The sequence below is a fragment of the Rosa chinensis genome, chromosome 6 (assembly GCF_002994745.2).
Source record: "Rosa chinensis cultivar Old Blush chromosome 6, RchiOBHm-V2, whole genome shotgun sequence".
In the NCBI taxonomy this organism is placed as follows: domain Eukaryota; kingdom Viridiplantae; phylum Streptophyta; class Magnoliopsida; order Rosales; family Rosaceae; genus Rosa; species Rosa chinensis.
Genome location: NC_037093.1, coordinates 15,002,033 through 15,029,924, shown reverse-complemented (window position 1 = coordinate 15,029,924; position 27,892 = coordinate 15,002,033). Strand labels below are relative to the sequence as shown.

Genomic DNA, 27,892 nt, shown 5'->3' with positions numbered 1-27,892 from the left:
ATTGGTGGGTAAAATCCAATGTGAAGGGCCCATGGTGATGGTGGAGATCACCTGGGCAAGACCCTATAGGTTAATTAGGAGATATGTAAGCCTACTTTATATATATATATATATAGAGCAAGGATCTGAAGCGGACATCCGCACTTTCCCTAAAGTGCAGACGTCGACGCAGCAGGCTGCGGCGGCGGCGGCGCGGGGCTGGCCGGAGGGAGGCCGGAGGCGTCCCAGACCTCTTCTAGGTGGCGATCGAGGTAGGAGGAGGTCGGGGTTGCGGGTTTCTGGGCAGCCCACCTCACCTGCAGTTGCAGGTTCTGTGCAGCCATGCAGAACGCTCGCCAGCAACTCCACCGGACCGCAGATCCCCGGCATCCCTCCGGCAAGCCTCGTCGCGCTGCCGATGCTCGATCGTGGCCGGAGGAGCTCCGTCCGCACTTTTTTTGGGTTGCAGACGTCCTCTTCAGAACATTTTCGTATATATATATATATATATATATATATATATATATATATATATATATATATATGCATTGTTGCTGCCAACAGATTTTTTTAGTGTGAGAAAGTTAACCTAATTGTATTGGGGTTTTGGGTAGAGAGTTTTTTTTCTCAAATTCTAGTTGTATTCTCTTTAATTGATTGATTATAATGGAATTTCTCGCCGGCTCCGATAGTGGACGCATTGATTGAGTGAACCACTACAAATTTTTGTGTTCTTGTGTTCTGCTTTCTTTTTCGTTGTTTGATTGCTCATCTAGTTCCATATCAATATTGTGTTTGTTACGCTTCCGCACAACACTTCAAAGTGTGTTTTGATCCACAGCAGCTTCTAAAAGTAACCTTGGTCTGCTTCTAAAATCTGCTGTCAGTGACTATAATTTTTAATTAAAGCTGTTTTTCATTTATTTACCAAACACAATAAAATTTAAAATTTTACACAAATACTGATTTTTTTTTTTAAGCGAAGCAATCTCAAACGGAGCCTAAAACGAATTACACAAGTGTAGTTCACAATATAGAGATAAAAACTGAAACATCACAGTGCATAGACCAACTCAACTGCTGCCACCAACTATCAAGGGCATTTGATAGGGATAGTATAACCAAATATCAAAGCACCATGGAACAATTCAGCAGAAATCAAAATCGATGATTGTGCGTATGGTGATAATAATTTAAAGCTCGCGCACTGTGCTTGGAAGTGTAAGTCTTCAAATCTGATTCCAAAGGAAACAATCAAGACTTGTAGAAAGTCACTGTAGTCTGGACACTTTTGGTCATGCAAAAAATTTCAGTCTCTCTCTCTGTTTTGTTTTGGTTTTTTTTTTTTTTTGGTCTGAACAAAAATTCAAAGTTCACGACTTCACGGGTAAGCAAAATCATGTGGTCATGTGGAAATTACTTTAGTGACTCAAACTTTCTTAAACTCGGAAACAATTCCATTTCTATGATATAAGAATGCTCTACCAAAATAAGCAAAAGAACAAACCGCAGCCTCTTCCTTGCTACGCATGCTGAGTATATTTTAGCCTTAAAGGTAAGGAAGAGAGAAAACATATTCATGCAGGTGTGAACGATTTGACATGCATGATGTTTAATGTTGATTCTTTATCAAATTATCAACATGTCAATACATCTTGTAGGAAAAGTAGAGAATTGACTCATTTTTATCTATTATACAAACGTAACACTCACAACAGAGGGTAGCATAATCTTGTAGGAATTGGAAGAGCTTCATGATCCCACATAACACTAAATACATGCATACAGATGACAGACGTGATACGATACAATACAAAATGGAAACTTACCATAAGTGCGAGTACCATATTTCTCGGGCTACAAGACCTTAAAGATCACAAATTACCTCAAACTGATGTTACGGTTGCTCGATAGCTTCAATTGTTCAATATGTGAACAACAATTCTGTTTTCCTTTAGGAACTGAAATTGGCACAGACTGCCCACCTTGACTTGGTTAGCAACTGCAAAAGCACCCCACCCTTTAGTCATGAAGACCGTGTTATGGTAACGGGAAAGCTTCACTTTGTACCATTTTGTTCCCTCAGAATTTTTCAGGTAAATAACTTCATAGTTTCCTGAAGAAAGATTTTCCCCATAGAACGGTTTGGGCATGTACTGCATAACCAACACACAATCAACACAGAACCAACCAGAGCAAAAGAAATTCAAGTAAACATTCAGAAGACTACTATTCATTCACAAATGTAGTTGCCTGGCTTGCTTACCACTTGACTTAGCCTGTTGATTTTGCATGTAAAGTATTGCAATTTGGATTTGAACAGTTCACCAGATTCTTGGTAATCTTCTTCCTCTTCTTTGACCTCTCTGAGTACATCAAATTCAGAATTTGGAATGTGCTTACCTGCAGCTTCACATTCAATATAAACAAGCAGAATCAGAGAGAGCCACAAGTTACATGGGTATTCCAATAGTATGTATATATAATATCTGATTAAATTACCCGAGTCTTTACACGTGACAGGATATTTTCTTGGTCTACCACGAGGCCTCTTAGTACTCTCAAAAGTAGTTTTTGCTGGTGTAACAGGAGGCCTCTTGGTACTCTCAGTAGTTTTTTTTGTTGCTCTAACAGGAGGCCTCTTAGTACTCTTAGAGGTAGGTTTTGTTGGTCTACCAAGACGCCTCTTGGTATACTCCTCAGTAGTTTTTGTTGGTCTACCACGAAGCGTTTCAGTACTCTTAGAAGCGCATTTGTCTGTAGTGTTATTGCAATCTACTTCCTCTTCTTTAACCTCTTTGAGCTTATCAGCTTCACATACAAAGTATAACATACAAAAACATAATCATGAGTTGTATGAGATCGAGTAGTAATAATCTATATAGCAACATCTAACCACATACTGACATACCTGAATTGCCTGTGCTCGATTTTCTTGGTCTCCTAACAGGCCTTTTAGTACTCCTAGATGAGGTTGTGTGTTGGTGTGTGTTGATGTCAGGGAAATCCATTCTCTCACACCCATTCTTGTCGTAAACCTTTATGCTGAAACGCATTTTTCCATTGTATATGAACACTAAAAACTCTTTGTCACCCAAGCAGGCATCTCTCAGAAACTCCTGCCATCCATCTTTCAAATACACATCTCCTCCCGATTTTCTCACTTCAACCTTCCATGACCACTCTGGGGATCGCTTCAACTTTAATGTCGCCCTTTTAGAAAGTTTGTTCACAATGTGCTTCCGGAGGAATCTAGGTGGGAATCTCTTCAAGACACAACAAAAAGAAAGGAGAAACCAGTATTACAGATAATGAAATTCATGGAGAAGTGAAGAATGCTTATGACATTCTAAATAAAACAGCTGCAAAACATCAACAGCATTTAAGAAAATGCATGAAAATTGATTACCAAATGCTCAGTGCTGTAGCCAGGTAGAATAACCTTGAAGAAGCTAGGCTTTTTCTCCTCAACACCATTCCTGGATATCTTCACCATTTCTTTTCCTATGTCAAAGTAATTGACAATTTGTTTAGAAAGAAAAAATAATAATAATAAATAAATAAATAAAAATAGATACAAAGGGGAAGATCCAACCCAAAGCACAAACAAACCAGCAATCTTCCATGAAATCAATAAGTACTAAAAGGAACTGAAGCTGATCAAAAGAAGCAACAAAAAATTCAAACACCAATGTCCAGTAGATCAGTGGAAAGCTATATATAACTAATTATATTGCTCACAGAGCACCCTAAATTAACCTCTGAATCTATCAAAGTACCTTTCCTAGACTGGTAATGCCTCTTGATTCAGTTTATTTCTTTCATTGAAGAACATCTCTTTGATGTTATTTTACTAATGGATGAGCATATATAATAATCTTTCTTTGGACAGAAATCACAAAACAAGAAATCAAACTGGAAAACTCAGTTACTTGACATGATATTAGCGCCCTCAAGGAAAAACAGAACCAGAAGAACATAGGATACTGAAGAATTAAACATCACAGAACAAGAAAATTCACTTTATCATAGATACTATTAATGCCCTGGAAATTAAAAAGTATTTGAGGCATGGAGGAAACAGAATAAGCATTCAAGACCCAGAAAAGAAAAAGTTCAGAAAATTAAAGAACTCACCCCACAAGGCTTGAACTTGAACTTGAGGCTTGAGAGAGCGTATTTGACAATGGCTTTTGTTTGGTGAAAAATTTGTTATGAGTTTGAACTTGATCTACTGCAATCGAGGAGACCCCATCAGAGTTTAAAGGGATTCTCTCCTTTGTGGAAAAATGACAAGTCACTCATAATTTGCAGTGACGAAATGGAAAATGGGAAACATGATTAGGGACCCGTATAGGTTACTTTGTTATCATTTATGGTAATTGAACACATTTATGGCAGTATTTCCATTTCCATTTCCATAAATGTACATTAGCAGCCTAAGATTCCAATTCATATTCAAGGAAAAAAAGAACTCTTACATTAAAGATGGGTAATTTTAAAAAGCAGTGAGAGTAAAAAGTTAATATTATTTTTTCCTAGATGCTTCACATCTCAGTGATCTCACATGATTTTGACCATGCACATGAATTTGCAAATATTTCTGCCTGATTTTATGGTACTGAAATGAATAATGGAGGGCATGTATGAAGTCGAAGGGTGGCTATTCCAGAAGGGCATGTATGAAGTCGAAGGGTGGCTATTCCAGAACAGAGTGGTTATTTCATATGGCTCACCAAATCTAAATTAACACTTATAATCTCATACACCATTTCGACACTAAATACAGCATAATCATCCCATAATAAGAAATAATACCAACATATTTGGTGGTGAAAAGAGAACCCTAAAGTTAGCTCACATAAAAAAAATAAAACTGCTTAACTGCAGCTTCAAAATGATCAGTTGTTTTGCCTAATTTTGTGAACCACCATGTGAACCACCATCTTGCTTTTGCTCTGGAGCTCAAACAAGCAATCATCTCCTATTTCAACTCCGTTACCCCGTGCAAAAGAAACCCATCCTCTAGACAACAGAATTGTATTATTGCTAGGAACACCATTCGCTTCCCATCTGTCTCCCTCTGTATTTTCCAGGATGAATTTGTAGTAGTCAGGAGGAAGATGCTTCCTACAGAAGCCTGTGGGCAAATCCTGCATGAAGATCATCAAATCTATCAATTTAACATGTAAAGATCTAATATTCATAAGATTTTTCTAATGTAAGGTTATGAATTGAATCTAAAGGTACAAATTGAAGGCTGATGGGCAAGAAGTTAATCTGTTTGAAGCTTACAGTTGTACTAATGAATAATGAAAACAAAGTAAACAGGTTGGATTGCTTACCACTCCATAGACTTTATTAATGGTTCGGATAAAAGCGGGGAATCTTGATTCAGTATACTCCATGGGAATACTGGATTTACCATTTGGAGTGTGTTCAGCTGCAGTTTCACATATGAAACTAAACCATTAGCAAATACACGAGTTATTTTAATCTACTAATAATATGCACTTAGCAACATGTGGTCACACAAATATACCTGCATCACCGCTCTTTCTTGGTCTACCACGAGGTCTTTTAGTAGTGTTTCTGGATTCACCATTTAGAGTGTGTTCAGCTGCAGTTTCACATATGAAAGTAAAACATTAGCAACTATATGAGTTAGTTTGATCCACTAATAATATGCACTTAGCAACATGTGGTCACACAAATATACCTGCATCACCGCTCTTTCTTGGTCTACCACGTGGTCTTTTAGTACTGTTACTGGATTCACCATTTAGAGTGTGTTCAGCTGCAGTTTCACATATGAAAGTAAAACATTAGCAACTACATGAGTTAGTTTGACCACTAATAATATGCACTTAGCAACATGTGGTCACACAAATATACCTGCATCACCGCTCTTTCTTGGTCTACCACGTGGTCTTTTAGTATTGTTAGTAAAGGTGGATTGTTGATGCCTTCTCAAAGCGGGAGCTTTGGTTCTCTTACAACAATTCTTCTCAAAAATATCTATGCTGAAATGCATATTTCCATCATATCCAAACATCAAGAACTCTGAATCACCTAAGGAGTTATCTCTTAGAAACTCTTGCCAGCCTTCCTTGAGATAAATATCCCTTCCTATTTTATGGGCTCTGACATTCCATGAAGAATCTGCAGAACTGCTCAGAGTCAAAGTTGCCCCTATAGAGAGTTCATTCAAGATGTGCTTCCTGAATGCTGGTGGAATTCTCTTCAAGAAATAACAAAAAGAAAGAAGAACCCATAAAATCAGATTATGCAAATGGAGGAAAACGCACTAGCAATATTTTAGGAAAGAGCTAACATTTCATACTGAACAAGAGAATATATACAGTTTAACCTTAATAAAAGGAAAACATATTATGCAGTAAAAATCACTACAGATCCTTAAAAATCAAACACTGCTGACAAACCCACAAGATCTCCAACAGAAAATATGTTATCATCAAAGACATACAAAATTTGGCCATATAACCTTATCTCAGAAATACAGTCCCTTTCCACTTCACCCTTTCAAAGGTACTGTATATCAAAAAGTTAAAGATGGACTTTACACAGGAAATAGCTGGGAAAGTTGAACAGAAAACAGACATCTACACCTCATCAGTTCATAATCAACAGACAAATCTCATCATTTTACTACATAAAATCCAATTAGCAAGAATGTATTTTAAAGAGATCTAAAATCAAATGGTGATAACTACTGTCCGAAATCCATAAACCTTTTTTGTACAACATCCAAACCAAAGAAAGACAAAGGTGCATACATGTGAAGACATGATCTAGTAGTAACAAAACAATCAGAAACAAAAACAGGAAATCAAAGACATGGACTTGTAAAAAATTACCAGATGATCTGTGTTGAATCCGGGCTTGATTATCTTGAAGAAGGTAGGACCCTTCTGCTCCTCCATACCACCATTGTTGAATCCTGCTCTCGCCATTTCTTGGATGCCTTGAACAGACTCAAAATTTTGCTCTTATATCTTAGTTACTACACGAGAGAACGAGGGGGGGGGGGGGATGGGTTAGTTCAGTTTGGATTGGGTTAAATATTACAAAATGCATATTCAAGACTTATAAGCCTAGTTTAATTTAAAAGACATGAATAGCTTGGTACTCCTGTTAACGATTACTGCAGTTTGAAGAAAGGAGTGACTAGAACCAAAAACAAAGGAGCAGTGTCTTAAAACTTCTCTGCACCAACATACTTATCAATATATAAGTGCCAGCACTCGTTAAAAAATAATGCTATTACAATTCCAAATAGACAAAACCCAATTTTAAGCGTCGACAACATTGAAAGACCCTCTCGATGGGTCTAGATGAAACCAGAATTTGAACCTTGGTGTGCTATAACATCAACCATGACATGACCACATGTAATAATATCAACTTTGCCAAGACCTAAAATTAACCATCAGCAATTATTCAAGATGCAAATAGAACTAGGCACGAGGAAACGTGGCACAACAAATTCACCAACACTAATATGTCGAACACTTGACTGAATGGAAATCAAGAAAAACATTCACAAACTTGTGTAAAACTTGAAATCTTGAAATTGATTACAGTTGTTTACTTAATATATCCTAGATACCAAAGTAAAAGGAAGAAGAGCATACTCGCAGTGAAGAGTGAAGCTTTCAAGTTTTCTTTTGCTGATGGATTGTATCAGTGAGTAAGAAATTTCTTGCAATGAAATTTTATCTGGAGGATGAGCCAAAATAGGGGCTTTTGTGAGGCCTGACGACATCAATGCAACTGTTAAAAAGTGTGGGACAGAATAATATCACTAAACCAGGAAATACAAAGCAATTGTATCTGGAGTAAGCCCCTTGCTATTGTAGAACTCAATCAACCAATACAATCCTTCAGAAGACAATTTACTTTGAATATATGAACTATTGCTTCCCTAAAAAGAAATCTAACTCATACTGTGAACTTGGGTAGTTAGGCGGGCGAGGTAATGAGTTCCCTACAAGGGTTTATAAACAGTAGTGAAACTAATAGATATTGATCAGTCTATATTAGCCCATGATCTTATCTAAAGCACAATTATCAACACAGCACATGAAGGAATCCAAACCAAAACTTATCTCAGCTACAAATGGTTGAGTGGGATATTAATACAGCTATCCCCCATTCAAACAACAAAACTAGAAAACAAAAATGCCCATAAAAATTCGAGAGAAAAGTTCTTGGAAAAAAAAAAAGAAGAAGAAGAAGAAGAAGGTCAACAGGCCAGAAACACTACCATGAAATTACCTGAACAATTGCTGGTCTGTCTGCAATTCTGGGTGGTTGCTGTTGTGTTGTGTTGTGTTGTGTTGCTGAGACAAAGCGGGTGGGGAAGACGAGGGAAGCAACACATTCCTCAGTCTTAGGTTGTCCCTTGCTTTCAACCCTACTCTTGACCAAAACAAATATAAAACTAGGCTCAGTTCTACTCTACTCAGAAAGCCATAAATGCTTTTCTTTATCCAGTGAACAATAGTATGAAGCTCTAGCAGGTGGCACTGCAATTACTACTCATAAAGTATTGAAGACTGACCCATCATCAGCAAAGTTGGGTTATGTCATTCTAATTTGGGTAAGCATCTAACCATACTTCCATTACATTATTGAACGGAGACAACCTCTATGCAATGAACATCGGTTACCTGGGTAACAATGTGACCATGAGTCCATGACGTTCTACAAGTCTAACTAGTCAAGTCATGGGTTATAGACTTGTAACAAGCAGCAAGGTGAATTCACATGTAGATTTTATCACCCATTATATACGTCTTCATGAACAATGTAGCTAACTTGGTTTTTTGACTAAAAGATAAACAGGTAATGCCATCATCTTAATTAGGACACAAACAACTCTTAATTCAATATATGTTCAAGACTATAAAGGTAAGCGCAAGTCTAAAATAATAATTACATATTTGATGTTTTCACGATTAAACTTCTGCAACCCTATATTAACTCCTACATTAACTTGGTCCAATACATCATTGAAAAGTAATACATGTACTAATAATGAAAAAAAAAACTTCAAAATCTCACACCTTATATTACCATACTCATTAGCTACAAACTCATCGGTTTTGAAAAATGTAACTGTCATCTTGTCTCTAATCACTAGCTCAAGTACTAGTAATCACCCCAAGCTTCATTTGGTTACCATGTGAAAAAGAAGTCCGTCCAGCAGAAAATTAGTGCGTTCAAATGGAAGATGGCATTTACTGTCTAGGTCTCTTCCTTTGAATTACTTTTGAAAGCATGCTCTGTAGAGTGTAGACCTTGTAGAGATAACTCTGGGGACAGCCTGCATGAGTCATCAATCCAAAAGGTTATATATCATTCATAAGACCTTTATTTTTCTATATGGCAGGGTTTATAGAAATACGAAGGGGACTAATTGTGTCTAGAACATAATGGCTAATTACAGTTCTCACTCAAAGATATATGTTGATGTTTTTGGAATCAGTCACATACATAAACTTACATGAAAGGAAATGAAAACAAAGGAAAAGATTGGCTTGCTGGCTTACCAGAATATTTTATTTTCTAATAATGCTTTTAAAATGAGGGAATTTGGATATGATATATCCAGCAGCTTCCCAATCCGCAGGTATGCTGTCTTGGTACTTTTCTTTCTAATGTCTTTGAATTCATCGGATTCGCAAGTTGGAAGGTTTTTATCTGCATCTGATTTCACATGATAGGTAACATGTACATGATGTTAGACACCACTGATCCTCAAAAACTTAAGCTTTAAGGGTAATGGAATAACAATCTATCTCAATCTAATACATGAATGTGGTTCTGATACCTGGATTATCATAGAGGTGCTTACTGCTGCTGACGGGGAATTTTGTTGTCTACCACAAAGGTTTTTTTTATAAGCATACACTTTTCTTCTTGGTCAGCCACAAGGTCTTTTACTCCTCGTGGAGGTGAACTTTTGATGTACTCATGGTATCGAGAAAATTGACTCACATCCACTCTTTTCCAAAACTTGGATGCCGAAATGCATATTCCCCTCGCATCTAAATACTAAAAACTCATGGTCACCTAATGTGTTATCATTTATAAACTCCTGCTAGCCAAACTAAATACTCGTAGCGCCGAGGAGGGGGTTAACGAACCTGCAAAGGGTTGTTTTGTCATTACCAGATTCCTTTCTTGATTTCATGTTTGTGCCCCTTGGATATTAGGTTTGTCCTCTCCCAAGTCATCACCAGCCATGTCCTCGTTCCCAAGTCATCACTCCTATGCATAGGCATGCTGAACCGAACATTAGTCTGCTCTCATTCTTCTTGTTTTTCACAATTTGAAGAGCAAGATGAACGCGATGGACTGCAGAATTAAACTGAAACCAACCAACATTTATTCAATGAAATTCTCCATAACAGTTCTAATATATGCACAATGCAGTCAGAAAGTAAATAGCCATATTGAATCAATGTTCCCATATCATGAAATTCCATTGTCTCCCACAATTCGCTTTGTTCCTTATAACATAAACACTACAGTCATAAGTGTTGTTCTCCCTTGGATTAAAGTCAGGAGTAATGATAGTAAATGTTGCAAACTGAAACACTAGGTCCAAAAATACCATGATATCATCTTTGTAAACAGGGTCCAGGTGAATCAGCTGATAGTTAAACAATATTTCATGAACAATCTGAAGAATACTTCAATTTCAGATCATCACTTTCAGATAGTTTATTCACTGTATACTTCCAGAATCCTACCGGGATCATCTTCAAGAAAGATACAAAAAAGTTCTATCCATTTTAAGATTTTGGCTCTCACCCTATATACAAAAAAGACTTCAGTTTCTCACCTTCTTTTTCTTAAACTTTTCCTTAACCACCTCATGATGGCCTTTTGGGATTAGGACAAATTATACTTTCTTTCTGAAGATCTGTATAAAATTATAAAGATGGTTGCTGAGAGTGCTATATAGAAATAAGGCACAGTGAATAAGCAACAAAGACAGAAACAATAGATAATGACCATCTAAAATTACTGATAGATTACCTGTTTCCTTAAAATTAGAATGAGGTCAATCAGGAGCTACCTCTTGATCGACATTCATTCTAAGAGTTTTTGGCACTCCGGACCTACAAAGGCAATTTAAAGAGTAAGAAATTATATGTCATCAAATCAACTCTACAGTGTACCTCAAAGACATCTTCAAAATGAAAGAATAGGGAGAAGGAGCAGACAAGAACTGAATACATTCTAAGACTTTAACTGAATTAACCGTGTGGATAACCATTAACAAGAACTGAATACGTAACAGAGTTTATACAGTGGATCACCAAACCAACCCAACTGGGATAAAAACCGAACTTAAGAAGGCAAGGGAATTTATCAAATCACTTGTTCTTAACACTGACAAGCAAAATGGAAAGATCTATTTCAAACACATTTTATCCTGATGGTTTATCGAATCTATAAACAAACATCAATCAGTACTATATAAAATTAGGCAAAAGAAAATAGTGCAAGCATGAATGGATGGAAGGATAGATCAAACACGTTTCATCCCAATGATTTATAGAATCAATAAACATCAATCAGTAGATTCAGTACCATCAATCTCGGATGTTAATGTTCTTCCCACCATTCTCCAACTTTTTTCTGTCCTGAAATTCAACACGCGTGCATTAAATATTGTGACAAAGCATGATGCTATTTTAACAGATAATGAATCACAGTTCCCTTCAAATTGAACACCATAACATCTCATTTGCAAACTGAGATAAACTAACACAAGAAACTGAGTCTTGATATTAATTATTTGCAAAGACTACAAATATGGATTTAATTACAAGAAATGCAGGAATATCAAATATTGCGAGAAAAGTCTTACTTTGCATTGTTCCTAGTTACTAGGGATTCGAGGTACTGTTTCACCATTCCTACATGTTCTTCCCTCCATTTTTCAAATGGGATGATGATGATCATTGGAATTGAATGATCGAGCAACAAAAGAATTGAGATAAACTGCATCGGAAGAGATGCTAATTTCAGACAAACTAACTAGGAGATCATAGAACAGAAGAAGTGTGTGGAGCTGCTCCAGAAACTTGAGTTGTACAGAAAATGGACGTGAATATATTGGCTGAAGTGAACTACAGAGAGGCGGAGAGAGTTGTTAAACAATTGACATAAAGCTGCAGAGAACAGAGAATTGATTCTCTGCGTGAATCGGACAACTGGTAAGAGTTGTTAAACAGTTGACATAAAGCTGTAGAAAACAGAGAATCGATTCTCTGCAAATCGGGCAATTGGTCTTTTGACTTTGCTTCGTACAAGTTGACCAACTCAGAAGTAGGGTTGCGTTTTTTTTAACCAAAGAAGGGACAAATTAAATAGAACCAAACTGACAAATATTTAAATCAAGTGTTTCTGGTGGCTTTCTCCGGGTACCTCACACAGAATGCTATACTGTCTGGGGCACCGATCAACTCCTGAATCCTGTATCAAGAACACAACGTCATAGGGATAAACCGTACCGGACGGTTTATACCTCTCCGATGTCTGAGTGAGAAGCTAATAGATGTAGAGATCAATTTGTGTATATAGGAGTTATTACCTGTGAAAGGTGGTTGTGCTAATGTCTTTATACTCAAGCGTGGGAAGGGAGTCTCCCCTATCCTCGATGTGGGACACAGGTTGTTCTTCTGATGCCATATCAGCTCTCTTGTTGCGTAAATAGATGGGCTGTGGTGGCCTTGCCCCGGGCCCTGGGTGCCCAGGGTGGCATCCCATGTGAGGCCCGCCATGGTGGGTCGTGAACCCAGCCCATGGCGTAGTACCTGGGAGTACCGAGGGGGCTCAGATGCTAGTGCTAAACCTAGTTGAGACTCCCCAGTATGTACAAGTCCCCCAAGTTCCCGTTCAAGATGTTTCTTAGGTGGGGACTTATTATTATTATTTTTTGTCTCAAGGTTTGGCACTAGTGTGCCTATAGGTAGTCCCCCAAGTTCCCTCAAGAGAGAAATCTTGAGCGGGCTACGCTGTAGGTAAGCCACCTCGCTGGGACAATGAGGTTGAGTCCCTAGTACTGGATGGGGTGGAGAATTTGAGCCTCCGATACCCAATGGGGCAAAAAGATGGCTTGGCTCCGATACCCGATGGGGTAGGAAATTTGAGCCTCCGGTACCCAATGGGGTAAAGAGAGAGGCTTGGTTCTGATACCCGATGGGGTAGAAAATTTTGAGCCTCTGGTACCCAGTGGGGTAAAGAGAGAGGCTCGGTTATGATACCCGATGGGGTAGAAAATTGTGAGCCTCCGGTACCCAATGGGGTAAAGAGAGAGGCTCGGTTACTGATACCCGATGGGGTAGAAAATTTTGAGCCTTCGGTACCCAGTGGGGTAAAGAGAGAGGCTCGGTTATGATACCCGATGGGGTAGAAAATTGTGAGCCTCCGGTACCCAGTGGGGTAAAGAGAGAGGCTTGGTTCTGATACCCGATGGGGTAGAAAATTTTGAGCCTCTGGTACCCAATGGGGTAAAGAGAGAGGCTTGGTTATGATACCCGATGGGGTAGAAAATTGTGAGCCTCCCATACCCAGTGGGGTAAAGAGAGAGGCTTGGTTCTGATACCCGATGGGGTAGAAAATTGTGAGCCTCCGGTACCCAGTGGGGTAAAGAGAGAGGCTTGGTTCTGATACCCGATGGGGTAGAAAATTTTGAGCCTCCGGTACCCAGTGGGGTAAAGAGAGAGGCTTGGTTATGATACCCGATGGGGTAGAAAATTTTGAGCCTCCGGTACCCAGTGGGGTAAAGAGAGAGGCTTGGTTATGATACCCGATGGGGTAGAAAATTTTGAGCTTCCAGTACCCAGTGGGGTAAAGAGAGAGGCTTGGTTCTGATACCCGATGGGGTAGGCGGTGCATGTCGGCCACTTGGGGCAGACTGGGTTGTGCAATAAATGCCCGTCCCTTCGCCTGCCAAGGCCTCGAGAAATGGGGGAATGCGTGGGACACGTGTAGCGATCCTATGGTTGAGGGCTTTTCGGTTTCGACGGCCCTGATGTATTGGAGATTGAATTTAAGAGGGAAACCGACTGTTTTCCCTCACTTTCGTGAAAAAGAAGCTCAGAAGACTTGGACGATTTGCAGCGAAGAGAAAGGGAGAGCCAAGGGAGAAGTGTGAGTGCCTGTGGAGTGACAGATCGATCGTCTGCCGAAGAAGAGGTTAGATCTCTCGCTCTGCTTGTACGATTTAATTTATTTATTTGTCAGGTTCATTGTTTCAATTTTCTGCCATGGCAGTTTCTGTTTGTGTTTTTGTTCCTCCTGTTTGCATAGACAGAAACGAACAATACAAGTGTCGTTGTCTTTTTGTTTTAGATTTTCGGGTTTGTTTCACTTTCTGGGTTTTTCATTGAATTTCTGGGTTTTATGGGTTTTGGCTTGAATTTCTGGGTTTTTATGGGTTTTGGCTTGAATTTCTGGGTTTTGGCTAGGCTAACCCTTGTGCTTCTGGTTCCAGATAGCGAGATTTGAGGTCCCCGGTACCGTAGTTAGGATGGAATCAGAAGCCAGGGGTGGGGATACGGGATCGTCCTACCAGTCCTCTGCCAGGCAAGCTGAAGTGGACATCGACCGGTACTTAGGCCGAGTAGATCAATTAGCAGAGAACACGGGATCCTTGACTAGGGTGTTCTCGGACAGTTGTGAGGAGTCCGACGAGGGTGAGAGCGAGGGTGGATCTGCGGAGGCCCCGGTAGTCACAGTGGCCATTCCGGAGGGCATACTGAAGCCGAGGTATACACTTGCGGATGGGACCGTATGCGACGAGCCCGGGAGAAGTATGACGATGAAGGAGATCATCGACATGCGACTGAAGTGGGGGATACCGGACGCGGTTGAGCTTAGGCCTCTCAGAGATGGAGAGATGGCCGCGAATCCTGCCCCGGGGTGGGTGGCGCTGCACGAGAATCAGTTTCACCAAGGGTTATCTCTACCGCTGCCCCGGTGCCTACAGTATCTGCTGCGGATGCTGAACCTGTCACCGGGGCAGCTGACCCCGAATGCCGTTCGTCAAATATACAGTATGATGGCCATGTGGGACTTGTGCCAACAAGGGTGGCCGTCCATAAACGAGTTCCGCGCGGTACATCGGGTACTGTACTCAAGGAAGCAGTCGTGTGCGGGTACGGTTACCTTTGCCGCTAGGGATTACGAGCCACTAGTTACCGACATGCCTACCTCGATGAGCAAAAGGTGGAGGAACAAAGTGTTCCTAGCTGGGGGGCGGTGGCAGATTAAAAATAAGAAGTGGCAGCTGACCGATACCTTCTAAGCTATCGGGGACCAGTCCTATACTCTATCTGAAGTAGAAAGGAAGAGGATAGCCCGGGTATATGTCGTTTGGTCAGAGAAAGAGAGGAGTTCTTATAGATTCATCCGGCACTCTATACTTTATAGGCTAGGGCTAGGGTGGCTCCCCGGTAAGGGATTTAAAACATTACACAAATATGTAGTAATTTTTTTTTTTTTTTCACTCGTCCTTTTTACTTTCGACTAACCTTTGAACTGTTGTAGTGAAAGCGCCGAAGAGGAAACCCCGGAAAGGCAAGGAGGAGGACAAAATGGACGATGCCCAATTGATGGAAATGCTGATGGGCCAGGGAGAAGACGCCCTTCACATCGACGTCGACCTAGGGTCGAAAGGTACGAGTCGGTCAATTGAAGAAACCCTTCTGGAGATCGCCGACGAGGGATATGGTGAGCCTGACCCCGACGCTCCCGTGACCCTCGTCGCGCAGCCCTCAATGGCCGATGTTATCACGATAGATGACATCGGGATGGGAAAAGTACCGGCCCCATTGCCTATTTCCTCTCGTTCCACTGGGAGCGATGAGGCATTACTCCCTGGTGAGAAGAAGAGATCCCACAGGCATCGGCATCGGGCTGATAAGGAGGTGACGTACACTGGTCGGGATGTACAAGGTACTGGTGCGAAGAGGCAGAAGAAAGATCACCCGGGACCAGAGTCGTCGCCTTCTCTTGGCCTGTTATCTCCCGCCGTTCCGGTAATCCCCAAGAAGCCCATCAAGCAGCTGCTGAGTGAGTACGGAGTTGCCGATGAAAAGTTCGTGCGGTCCATGCTTGGGGATCTGAAGGATATTAACCTCGACCGGGTTCGGGCCAAGGATAATACTCCCCAGGAGAATCGTCGTCTTGCCCGAGAATCAATGATGCGGGTACGTCTTGTTTTATTTTCTCCGGTTTTTTTTTTTTTGTTATACACTCACTAATCGGTGTATCTGCAGGCACTCTTCAATGTGTACGCCATTGACGCCAGTGAGGAAGATACTCATCTGAAGGAGGAGGTTAGCAATCTCTCCGGGCAGGTGAAGTATCTTCATGGCGAGAAGGCCAAGCTGGAGAAGAAGCGGGACTCAATGAGGACTGAGATGGCCGCCGCTAAGCAGCAGATCGCGGAGCTTGAGGGTGAAGTCGCTGAGGCGCGGGAAGAGGTAAAAAACGCCCGGGACTCCGAGAAAAAGGCTGCAGAGTCTGCCGTCTCATGGAAGGAGAAGGCAGACCACCTGGGGGATCGCCTTCCCGCAGAGAGGCACGAGGCCGTGGAGGAGTACAAGTCCTCGAAAGAGCTCATCTCTATGCTAGCTGCTGCCCAAGATAAGGCTGTCATCATGAAGTTCAAGGAGTGGGTGGCGGCCGGATATTTAGATGAAGCCAAATTCAAGCGGGGTCTCCTGGAGAGGAAGAAGAAAGATCGGGAGGCGGCGGCCAAGTCTGGTGCCGGTGGGTCCCAGAGTACCGGTGGAGATCGGTTGTAAAAATTTTTTTTAATTTTATTTTACTTTGAACAATTGTCTTATTTTGTCTGGTAGTCTAGGCCTTTTGTGAATGGAAACATCCAGACTTTGAATGGGAATTGGAAAGGAATTAAAATTTTAGGATTTTCGTTACCGTAAGCATTTGTTTGCATCACTTATTACCGGAATAGAGTAACTGACAATAGCTATGTCCGGGAATGTCCGGGGTAGGTAAAAAAAAATGCTAGAAATGGTCTGAATAATTCATTTTTCCATTCAAATACCACACGGTGGTTAAATACAGAATGAGTACCCGATGGGTAGCTTGTCATAGCTGTATGTTCAAAAAGCAAAAGCTAGGACAAGATGCTCCCGGAGCTACTTGTAGTAATACCGCAGGCGCTGGGTATTCCATGGATGCCTGGAAACGACCCCGTTCATGTCCCGGATGAAAAGGTTGCGGGACCTACTTCTTCAATGATCTCGTAAGGGCCTGTCCAAGATGGATCCAGTCCCCGGGGCTCTGGGTAGACTTGCTTCATGACCCAGTCCCCCAATTTTAATGTCCGGGACTGTACCTTGGCATCGTAGTAACGAGCTATCCTCCGCTTGTTTTCCAAGTTATGCATGTGTGCCACATCTCTTCGTTCCTTGAGTAAATCAGCATCGAGGTGTAGGCCCTGTGAGTTGGTACCCGCATCGAAGTATTCGATCCGGGGACTCTGGATTTGTGTTTCAATAGGGAGTACTACTTCTGATCCAAAAGCCATGCAGAAAGGGGTCTCTCCGGTAGCTTCCGTTGCCGTGGTCCTGATAGCCCATAACACCTCCGGGAGTTTAGCAGCCCAAAGACCCTTGGCTTCGTCAAGCTTCTTTTTCAGTATTTTCTTGATTATCTTGTTGACAGCTTCGACCTAACCGTTGGTCTGGGGGTGTGCCGGGGATGCATAGAGGATCCTAGTGCCTAGGTTCTGTGTGTAAGCCCTCAACTCATCATTGCCAAACTGGGTACCATTGTCCGTGACTATGGTATCCGGGACTCCAAACCTGCAGTAAATGTTCTTCCATAGCAAGCTTTTGACCTTTTCCGTGGTGATGGCGACGAGAGGTTCTGCCTCAACCCACTTTGTTTGGTAGTCCACGGCAACAATGGCGTATTTGAACTGTCCCATTGCTGTGGGAAGTTTACCAATCAGGTCCAAACCCCACTGACAGAACGGCCATGGTGCCAGGAGGATGGAAAGGGCGATGGGCGGTGCCCTTGGGATATTTGCATACATTTGGCATTTGTGGCAAGAACTGGATATTGTTTGGGCCAGGGCCGACATGGTTGGCCAGAAATATCCTGCCCTTAGGGTCTTGTGTGCAAGAGATCGGGCTCCGGCATGGTTACCACATACACCAGCGTGAATGTCCTTCATTATTTTGTGACCTTCCTCCGGCGTTACACACTTCAGGTTGGGAAAGCAATGCCCCCTTCTGTACAGTTTGCCATTCATGATCGTGTATCGAGCTGACCTTAGCTGTAGTCTTCTGGCCTCGACCTTATCATCCGGTGTTAGGCCGTCGACCATGTATCTCAAAATTGGATCCATCCATGAAGCTGTGTGATCCATGGCAAATATTTCTGACACCGTCTTAGAAGTGCTAGGTCCTGCGAGTATTTCGACCTTGGTGGCCCCATAGGTAGGGTTTGGAGAAGTTGATGCGAGCTTTGCAAGGGCGTCTGCCTTGTCTTTTTCTTCCCTCGGTATTTGAGTAAAAATGTAGGAGGTAAACCTCTGAACTAATGCCCGGGCCAAGGCCTGGTAGGAGGACATGTGGGGCTCCTTTGCCTCGAAGTTACCGCTGACCTGGTTTACGACTAACTGAGAATCACTGAAGATACTAAGGTGTTGCACCCCTAGCTCCCGGGCGATCTGCAGACCCACTATAAGTGTCTCGTACTCTGCGGCATTGTTGGATGCTTTGAAGGCAAACTTGAGGGCATACTCGTAGACTTGCTCGTCCGGGCTAATTAGCTGGATGCCGGCTCCGCTGGTTTTCCTGTTGGATGCTCCATCAACGTATAATCGCCAAGTGCTTGGCGGAGGTGGATCTGCGGCTAGTGGTTCCGATGATTCCCGGTTTGGGTTATAGGAGGGGATTGATTCTGAAATAAAATCTGCCGCTGCCTGGCCTTTGATGGCTGTCCGGGGCTGGTACTTGATATCAAACTCCCCCAGCTCGATGGCCCATTTAATTAACCTGCCCGATACCTCTGGTTTTTGTAAAACCTGCCTCAATGGGTGATTAGTGAAAACGGTGATCGAGTGTGCTTGGAAGTAATGTCTGAGCTTCCGGGCTGATACCAGGAGAGCCAGTGCCACTCTTTCAATGTCCGGGTACCTGGATTCTGCCCCAGTGTAACCTTTTCCAGCGTAGTACACTGGGTATTCACAATCGGAGTCCTTCCTAATCAGGACTGAGCTCACAGCCGTTGACGATGCCGCCAGATATACGTAAAGCATCTCTCCAGGAACAGTTTTGTAGAGTAGAGGTACCTCTGACAAGTATGACTTCAAGCCAAGGAAAGCAGCCTCGTGCTCCGCTGTCCAGGCTATCATTTCGACGTGCTGGGTTTTTAGCAATTTGAAGAAAGGAGTACACTTGTCCGTCAGCCTGGAGATGAATCTTGACAGGGCGGCCACCTTGCCTACTAGAGATTGGACCTCGTTCCTGTAGGTTGGGGACACCATGTCTAATATAGCCTGCACCTTCTCTGGATTGGCCTCAATTCCCATGTGGCTAATGATGTACCCGAGAAACTTTCCTACCTCGACCCCGAAGATGCACTTCTGTGGGTTAAACCGCATCCCATTGCGCAATATGATGGTGAAGACGATTGACAAGTTGGCTACATGATCCTCCGGAGTTAGACTCTTCACCAGCATGTCGTCCACGTAGACCTCCATGATAGTATCGATAACCTCCGCAAACATGGAGTTGACAAGTCGCTGATAAGTGGCACCTGCATTCTTTAACCCGAAAGGCATGACCTGGTAGCAATAGAGACCTTTGTCTGTGGTAAAAGCAGTGTGCTCCTCGTCTGCCGGGTTCATTCGAATTTGGTTGTACCCACTAAACGCATCCATGAAACTGAGTAACCGGTACCCAGCAATGGAGTCGATTAATTGATCAATTCGCGGGAGCGGGAAGCTATCCTTAGGGCATGCCCGATTGAGGCTTGTGTAGTCCACACACATGCGCCATGATCCCGGGGATTTCTTTGGTACCATTACCACGTTGGCTAACCACCGGGGGTATGTTACTTCCCTGATAAAGTTGATGGCGATCAGCTTCTTTACCTCAACCTGGATAGCCCGGTACTTCTCGTGTGTGAAGGCCCTTCGTTTTTGTCTTACCGGTGTTGAATAAGGAACAATACTAAGATTGTGCGTGGCTATCTCTGGCGGTATACCGGGCATGTCCTCATAAGACCAGGCGAATGCAAATGTGTTAGATCGAAGAAACGAGATCAATCCTTCCCTGACAATCGGAGACAGCCTTGTACCAATCCTAACAGTCCTGTCCGGGAACTGCTCTGATAGGACCACTTCTTCAATGTCTTCTACGGCACCGGGCCGTTCTTCGACGGAGTCGGTATCTGCTCTGGGATCCTCGTACCTGTCCAACAGAGGGTTAGTAGCTACGTGCAACATTTCAGACTTTCCCTTACCGCGTGATACAGTTAGAGAATAGCACTTCCTCGCGGCTGCCTGATCACCCCAGATCATAGCAGTGCCGGCCGGGGTTGGTACTTTCATCATCAACATGTGACCTGCTATGAAGGTTTTCAGACGCCAGAGTGTCGGCCGGCCTAGGATAGCATTGTAGGACGAGACACAGTCCACGACAATGAACTCTGTTTTGATGGTTGAACAATTCGGACTTTCGCCTATCGTGATCGATAGGTAATCTGATCCGAGTGGTTGGACGATATCTCCTGAAAAACTAATTAGGGGCTCGTTATCCTGTGACAACTTGGACCTTTCTCTGTTCAAAGCTTTGTATGCATTGCGAAATAATACGCTAACTGAGGCCCTGGTGTCCACGAGCACCCGGGACATTATATAATGGTCCATTTGGAGCGTGATTAGGAAGGGATCATCATGGGGCATCCTTAGGTCGGCCTCCTCCTCCTGCAGGAATGTCACCGATGTCCATCCGGTGCCACCGTCTTGCTGCATAGCCTTGTGGAAGTTGAAAACTTCCGGACGGCCGAAACTAGAATTTCGTTTCCTCCCCTGGGGGGGCAACTCTTTCGGGCCCCCACCGTGGATCGTGAAGATCTGGCCATACACGTCTACAGCTCCTATCTCCTTAGCAGGTAGGTATCGTTGAAGCTTGCCCCTCTGGATGAGGGACTCGATTGTATTTTTTAAAGCAACGCAGAGATTGGTATTATGTCCGGCATCTTCATGATAAGTGCAGAACTTTCCGGTATCCTGCTGGGTAAGTTTACTCTTCGGGAATTTCCTTGGGGGTGGTCCCGGTATCTCATCTTTGTTTTCGTTCCAAATAGTCTCGTATGAAGTGTTGAGGATTGTGAACACCTCATACCGGGGTGGTGGTGGTGTCCGTGGGGCCTGCTGTGTCTTCGGCTCCCGGTGAGGGTGGGTGGTCCCGTAACTGTTTGACCTGGACGAGGACTCTTTGCCTCTTTTGTTCGAGGTATAGGGTGACCTATCATGGCTATGGACCCACTCCCTCTTTCGTGTTTCATCCCTGACAACCGAGGTCGGTGAGGAGAATCTTAGCTCCGGTCTGGGGTTGTCCCCGTAAGTCTCAAACTTGGCCTGGGCGTGTCTGATGGCAGTGGCCATCAGCTCGTCGTAGCTAGCTGGAGGATTATGGTTGATCCCGTAGAGAAATTCTCCGCGCCTTAAGCCCCTCCTGAAAGCCAGCTCAGCCAGTTCCTTATTAAGGTCCCGGCACTTAGCGGTAGCCGCCTGCCATCGATTTACAAATGACTTCAAAGTTTCATCTTCCCCCTGCTGGACTTTTAACAAGCCCTTTGGTGTGTGTATCCCATCGGTGCATAAGATGAATCGAGCGACAAATTTGTCAGCCAGCTCCTTAAAATTCCCTACAGAACCGACCGGCAGTTCGTAGAACCAACTCAAAGCCTCCCCTGACAAGGTTTCCTGGAACATAATACAACACACTTCATCCGTATATCCCTTGGCGTTTGTTTGTGATTGGAAAGCCTGGAGATGCTGGTAGGGGTCTCCAACTCCCGTATAGTCAATCTTCAATGGTTTCGATGTATTCGCTCGAATGGCTCCTCTAACCTGTTGGGTGAAAGGCCCCGGGCGGTCCTCGTAACTGTTCATAGCTCTCCAGGTGTCCCTATTTTCTGTGGCCTGTACCCTTGCCTGCAAGGCATGTAAGGAGTTGCTCATTTGTACGAGTAAAGCCGTGTTTGCGTCGGTTACCGGTGGGATATTGTGAACTGGCTGCGGTAATGGTGGTGGTGGTAGATGCCTCAAGCTTTCCGGGAATAAGTCTACCGGTACCTGGATTATCCGATGGCCGTCCTCCACAGAAGGTGCTGGGGCGGTGCTGGGGCCTCCTGTTGTTGGTGTAGTGTTCACACCTGTTGCTAGCGAGGATGCTCTAGCCAGGGCCTGGGTGAGTGCCTCGTTGTGCTGGTGCCTCCTATCCAATGCTCGGGCCAGCGCTGTGTTTTCATCTTCCAAATCCTGCATTTTCTGTTGTGCAAGGCGGTTTGTTTCCCTATCGGCACTCCTTTGTTCCCGATCGATCTGGGATTGTTCCCTGAAGGCTGCGATCTCAGCTCGCATAGAATCCATCTCCGATACCGGAGTCACTTCTTCCGGGACTATGGGGTCCAAGCATCCGAGACCATGCGTTGACCCTTGAACACTCGGCGCTTCTGCTGAAGAGGTTCCCGGAGTGAATATCAGTGCCCGGGCGACACTTCTACCCTCTCCTGCCGCTTCTGGCTCATCCATGATATGAGCCCCTATCTGGCGCGCCAATGTTTCTGGTGGCTTTCTCCGGGTACCTCACACAGAATGCTATACTGTCTGGGGCACCGATCAACTCCTGAATCCTGTATCAAGAACACAACGTCAGAGGGATAAACCGTATCGGATGATTTATACCTCTCTGATGTCTGAGTGAGAAGCTAATAGATGTAGAGATCAATTTGTGTATATAGGAGTTATTACCAGTGAAAGGTGGTTGTGCTAATGTCTTTATACTTAAGCGTGGGAAGGGAGTCTCCCCTATCCTCGATGTGGGACACAGGTTGTTCTTCTGATGTCATATCAGCTCTCTTGTTGCGTAAATAGATGGGCTGTGGTGGCCTTGCCCCGGGCCCTGGGTGCCCAGGGTGGCATCCCATGTGAGGCCCGCCATGGTGGGTCGTGAACCCGGCCCATGGCGTAGTACCTGGGAGTACCGAGGGGGCTCAGAGGCTAGTGCTAAACCTAGTTGAGACTTCCCAGTATGTACACCAAGTTAAATAAAACTCCCGGTTCTATGTAATCTGTAAATGGACTACGTTGGGTGCATATCAACTTAAATCTAAATCTGTTTATTAACAAGAAAATCCAACTTGGCCCAATCTGATAACTTAGCGAATCATCAATAATTCAATCCAAATCCATATCTAGTTAATGAATACACAGTCCACTAGTAGATTATAATGAATATTCTAAAATTTTAAATAATAATTTTTTTTTATCATGAAAGTGATACTACATAAAAATTCAATAAACATTAAAAAAAATATTGAAGAGTGTCACTGAATGTTGAACAATACACTAAAGTAAGCAAATTATTATGTTTACAAAATATATATATATATATATATATATATATATATTGTTATAAAGTAGGAAGAAGATGAAGAGAGAATAGTTGGGAGGAAAATAGAAGTATATCATTCAGTCTCATTAGCCTCCTTTATATAGAGGTAGAGTTTACATCAAAGTACATAACTAATGAGTATTTACGTGGACAGCCATATAGATAATAATATTTACAACACTCCCCCTTGGATGTCCACTAATGAATGATGATATTGGACGCGCTTATTATTGACTCGTTAAAAACCTTGCCAGGTAACAAAAACCCAATGGGACAAAAATAACCCTGGTCGAAGGACAAAAAGAGCACAACGCGCATATGTCCTAGGTAGCATGCTTCTGGATGCTCCCCCTGATTGTTGCAAGCCTCATTTATGTATGCAATAAGCTACATGTACCATGTATAGTGGTTTGATGTGTCTATCACTAAAGTGAGACCATGTGTGCTTTGCATATGGGGGCTCATCACAAATTTTCATACCTGCAAAGTTTAAGCAATACTAACAAAACTAGACGATTTTCAATAAGCCTTACCTCATATGATAAGGTTAGAAAACAATCTCATATGCTTAAAACCATACACAAAGTAATAGCCAAACAATATAAAGAAATTGACACATTTAACTTTGTATAGTTTAAAACATTGAAAAATCATCATGGCATACCTAGCCATACATATCAATATCTTTGCGTATTGATATGTCTCATATAAGGTCTTCAAGAGCTCTAAGTAATTCATAACTTTGTGAAAGTTAGAATATGTTGCAACATTATAATAAAAATTCGAATTCGATAGTAGTCTCGTCATAGTACTCATTAAGGCAATTTAGATCTCGTTGACTAGAACGAAATGAGTACATATGAGTTAGCTTTAGACTCTTTGATTCCATCAGTGAGCTTCAGGCTCTTTCAACCTTTCATGGACTTGCATTTGAATCATTCATGTATTTAAATCCCTTGAGGATTTGATAAGCAATACGCTTATAATGACACTTTACTTTTGAGATTTTGCTTTTAGCAATGTGTCTTTAAGATCTTCATAATATACGATGACGACGTGCCATAAATCTCTCGTCAATATAACAGCTATATGTAACACTGTACTTATAGAAAATTGTCATTCGTATAGGGAAAGATATTCATAATCTCATGTCTCTATAAATAGACATTGTGTCATAGTGATTTATCTTCACTTTTGATAAATACCCTTTTGTACCATGTAGGGTTAAAGGTCCAAATATTTCATCACGTGTCAAATTCATTGGAATTGCCTCTTTCCAATCTGGCCAATAATTAATGTCGAATTTTGTATGAGAACGTGATTGGTAAGCTCTTCCAACATATGTCTCTTTTGGAGGTGCATAATGCAACTATACTCCACTAGATGAACTCTTCTGAAGTCATCGATCAATCAGATCTACAAGACCTGAGATTATTGTTATTACCAGAGCTTTAAAAACCATGAACGCGATCGCATTATGTTGTTGACACAACGTTTTCATAAATGGGATGTGTCAGGATTTAGAACTTCAGGTTTTTGTACAATCTCATGTTGAAAAACAACTAACTCGAAACTTTAGGTTCGAGTGTGACACATACTAGAACTTTTTCATTCTTGATCCACTCGAAACTTCAGGTTCGAGTCTACACAATTAGAAGCTTCAGGTTCTAAGAGTGGAGTGAACTTCAGGTTCACATGTAATTATAAAAAGAGAGACTGTACGCCCATTTTCATGTAATACCAAGTTGAGGAACTTCTAGTCCTGTTATAATCGGGAAACATTAAGTTTCCATCATATATTTACTCGTAACTTCTGGTTCGAGTTTTACTAATTAGAACCGCATGTTCAAATATGGTATTTACATGTGACCATCTTGTAGTAGCATCTATCATGACTATAACTTATAAATGAGAGATTTTATATGGTCATGTAGTGAATATGATCATTAAGGAACTTCAGGTCCTCATGTAATTAAGGATCAAGGAACTGCAGGTCTCACTACAGGTTCTGATCTCTTTTAATTACAAAAATTCACGATCACAAATTTGGGGTATACTCATACTCATTCGTCATAAACCAACGGTTAAATATCTGCTTACTTTTAAATTGGTGTCAAAATAATCCCCTCAAAGCTTCAAGTTTGAGGTTGACCCAGATTAAAACTTTATGATAAATTGTCTATATATTCACTCAAGACTTATGGCTCGAGTCTGCACAATTAGAACTTCAAGTTCTAAGGTGGAATGCTTTAAGCAGGCATAAAAGAAGAATGTATCAATCGACATATGAAAATTTACTCGAAACTTCTAGTTCGAGTTGACATAAAGTCAAATAAACTATGAATGAATTATATGTGTAATCGAAGCTTCAGGTTCAAATTTTTTTTCTATGAACTGCAAGTTCAACGATTTTGTAATTTGAACTTCGGGTTCAAATAAATTTGGCGCTCGAAACTTCAGGCTCAAGGTGACTAAAGTGAATCTTCAAGTTCACTTTTAACTAATTTATTTTTTATACTCAAAGCTTCGTGTTTGCGTTTTACTGTTAGAACTTCAGGTTCTATTATGAAATTTTGAACTTCTGGTTCAAAAATATTACACTCAAAATTCATATGTTCGAGGTATAGCACTGCTGGTCTGTATGAGTAACAAAAAAATAATTTAAAAGATAAGTACTGTAATGAAAATAGGAAAATTGCAGGGAAAATAAATAGATAAATTATGCAATAAAGTTAATTGTGGAAACTTCTGGTTCCATTAATGAAGAAATACACAGAACTTCTGGTCTGGTTAACTTCACTAAATGATAATCTTTCTTCGCTCCTCTAATCACACAAGAACATAATTTTATCTTGTGGAGAACGTAGCCTCTAGCTTTGGCCAAGTGTTCAAGATTAACTTCAAATTCACATTATCGTACAGAGGAGGGAACCCCAATACCAAAAAAAAAAATTTGAGAAACTTCCGGCCTCTTATAATTATTGGGGATCAAAAATATGTGAGTTCATATATTACGTCGAGGATCTTCTGGCCCTCATTAATTGCATAAGTTGTGAGGAACTCCATGTCATAATTTCTCATTGTATCTCTCTGAAGATCTTCTGGCCCTCGTAATTGTATAAGCTCTGAGAAAATTTCATAACCCTAGAGGAACTTCAGGTTCCCATATGATCAGGGATCAAGCAACATGCGATTTTGATCATTGTATAATTCTGAGGAACTTCTGGCCCTCGTTAAGCTTTGAAAAATTTTCATGTCACAATTTTGATTGTGTAACTCTCGAGGAACTTCAGGCCCTCTGTAATTGAATCAAGAGACTTCAGGTCTCGATTATTTTTATTACAAAATAAGATGGTCTAATCAAGCAATAAATACAGAGGTTAAAATAAAAATATACCTTGATAAGTTAAGCTCACCCGTACCGGGATTGTAGACCAAAGGAAAACTAGTCCACTATTTCTGGAATAATCAATTGTTTTGATAAAGAACCAAACAAATTTATTTCCTCACCGAAGTCTGCAACAGTTATCAACTGTGTGTTCTATCAACCAATTTGGTTAATAACTCTGTTGTGTACGACTTAACCTTGCATATGTTAAAAAATCAGTAACAAAGCATATATGAATTAAATAATTGATATGCTGTAGTAATGAAATATATATATATATATATATATAAAATATATATATGTGATAGAGAAAGAACAAATCTGTTTCGCTTGATTAGCTAGCTTCCTTCTGTAGAATTATAGATCCCTAGCCATCGGCAGAAATCAGATCTGTAACTAATTTATTGCCCAAATCGATGCATATCTTCGGCTGCTGTTGTTATACTCCATTGAGTCTGTATCATCAATTGAATATAACTCCGGTCCGTACAACCGATTACCAACAGAAAGAGGAGAAGGATCATGATAACCCATTCAACGTCTCTTTCAGATTTTCTAGCAACATTATTAAATCTCAAATCATATGGAAAAAGAATAAATATGATAATGTTTATGGGAGACGTATCAGACTTGAAAACAAAACAGAAGAAAAAAAATGTCCTTGTGCTAGAGATAATATCACATATTTATACGACTATAACCACAATATTTATATAAGAAATAAACATATGTATATAAGTATATGAAGCAGGAATCAATGGCACCCTTATGATTATAAGATTGATTAAGGGCAAAGTGAGGTGTGATTCCT

At 41.6% G+C, this 27,892-nt stretch overlaps 3 protein-coding genes across 11 annotated transcripts; all 3 read right to left on the bottom strand.

Moving 5' to 3' along the window:
- Nucleotides 1-1,646: 1,646 nt before the first annotated feature.
- On the bottom strand, nt 1,647-4,322 carry LOC112173267 (B3 domain-containing protein At2g35310). Of its 3 annotated transcripts, XM_040508969.1 has the most exons (7): nt 4,117-4,322; nt 3,389-3,483; nt 2,891-3,245; nt 2,482-2,790; nt 2,246-2,388; nt 2,050-2,135; nt 1,647-1,981 (listed from the first exon to the last, which is right to left on the bottom strand). In XM_040508969.1, exons 2-7 carry the CDS (start codon nt 3,473-3,475, stop codon nt 1,975-1,977), a joined length of 987 nt encoding a protein of 328 aa, XP_040364903.1. In that variant the 5' UTR covers nt 3,476-3,483; nt 4,117-4,322; the 3' UTR covers nt 1,647-1,974. The 3 variants fall into 3 exon arrangements, with proteins under 3 accessions (XP_040364903.1, XP_024166634.1, XP_040364902.1); XM_024310866.2 differs by having other exon boundaries at nt 1,647-2,135; nt 4,117-4,321; XM_040508968.1 differs by having other exon boundaries at nt 1,647-2,135; nt 2,246-2,382; nt 4,117-4,320.
- A 365-nt stretch (nt 4,323-4,687) lies between these two features.
- LOC112168827 (B3 domain-containing protein Os01g0723500-like) lies at nt 4,688-12,254 on the bottom strand. Of its 7 annotated transcripts, XM_040508029.1 has the most exons (15): nt 11,888-12,254; nt 11,608-11,660; nt 11,050-11,132; nt 10,853-10,933; nt 9,836-10,375; nt 9,555-9,711; nt 9,185-9,328; nt 8,278-8,416; nt 7,635-7,755; nt 6,858-7,003; nt 5,875-6,220; nt 5,699-5,776; nt 5,522-5,599; nt 5,325-5,422; nt 4,688-5,132 (listed from the first exon to the last, which is right to left on the bottom strand). In XM_040508029.1, the coding sequence occupies exons 10-15, from the start codon at nt 6,951-6,953 to the stop codon at nt 4,881-4,883; spliced, it is 948 nt and encodes a 315-aa protein (XP_040363963.1). In that variant the 5' UTR covers nt 6,954-7,003; nt 7,635-7,755; nt 8,278-8,416; nt 9,185-9,328; nt 9,555-9,711; nt 9,836-10,375; nt 10,853-10,933; nt 11,050-11,132; nt 11,608-11,660; nt 11,888-12,254; the 3' UTR covers nt 4,688-4,880. The 7 variants fall into 7 exon arrangements, with proteins under 7 accessions (XP_040363963.1, XP_040363967.1, XP_040363962.1 ...); XM_040508033.1 differs by lacking the exons at nt 9,185-9,328; nt 9,555-9,711; nt 9,836-10,375; ... (2 more) ...; nt 11,608-11,660; nt 11,888-12,254 and having other exon boundaries at nt 8,278-8,521; XM_040508028.1 differs by lacking the exons at nt 9,185-9,328; nt 9,555-9,711; nt 9,836-10,375; ... (2 more) ...; nt 11,608-11,660; nt 11,888-12,254 and having other exon boundaries at nt 7,635-7,773.
- Nucleotides 12,255-17,728: 5,474 nt separating this feature from the next.
- LOC112170885 lies at nt 17,729-22,831 on the bottom strand. The gene is made up of 4 exons (XM_024308166.1): nt 19,907-22,831; nt 19,526-19,810; nt 18,208-19,429; nt 17,729-17,988 (listed from the first exon to the last, which is right to left on the bottom strand). The coding sequence occupies exons 1-4, from the start codon at nt 22,829-22,831 to the stop codon at nt 17,729-17,731; spliced, it is 4,692 nt and encodes a 1,563-aa protein (XP_024163934.1).
- Between the last annotated feature and the right edge of the window lie 5,061 nt (nt 22,832-27,892).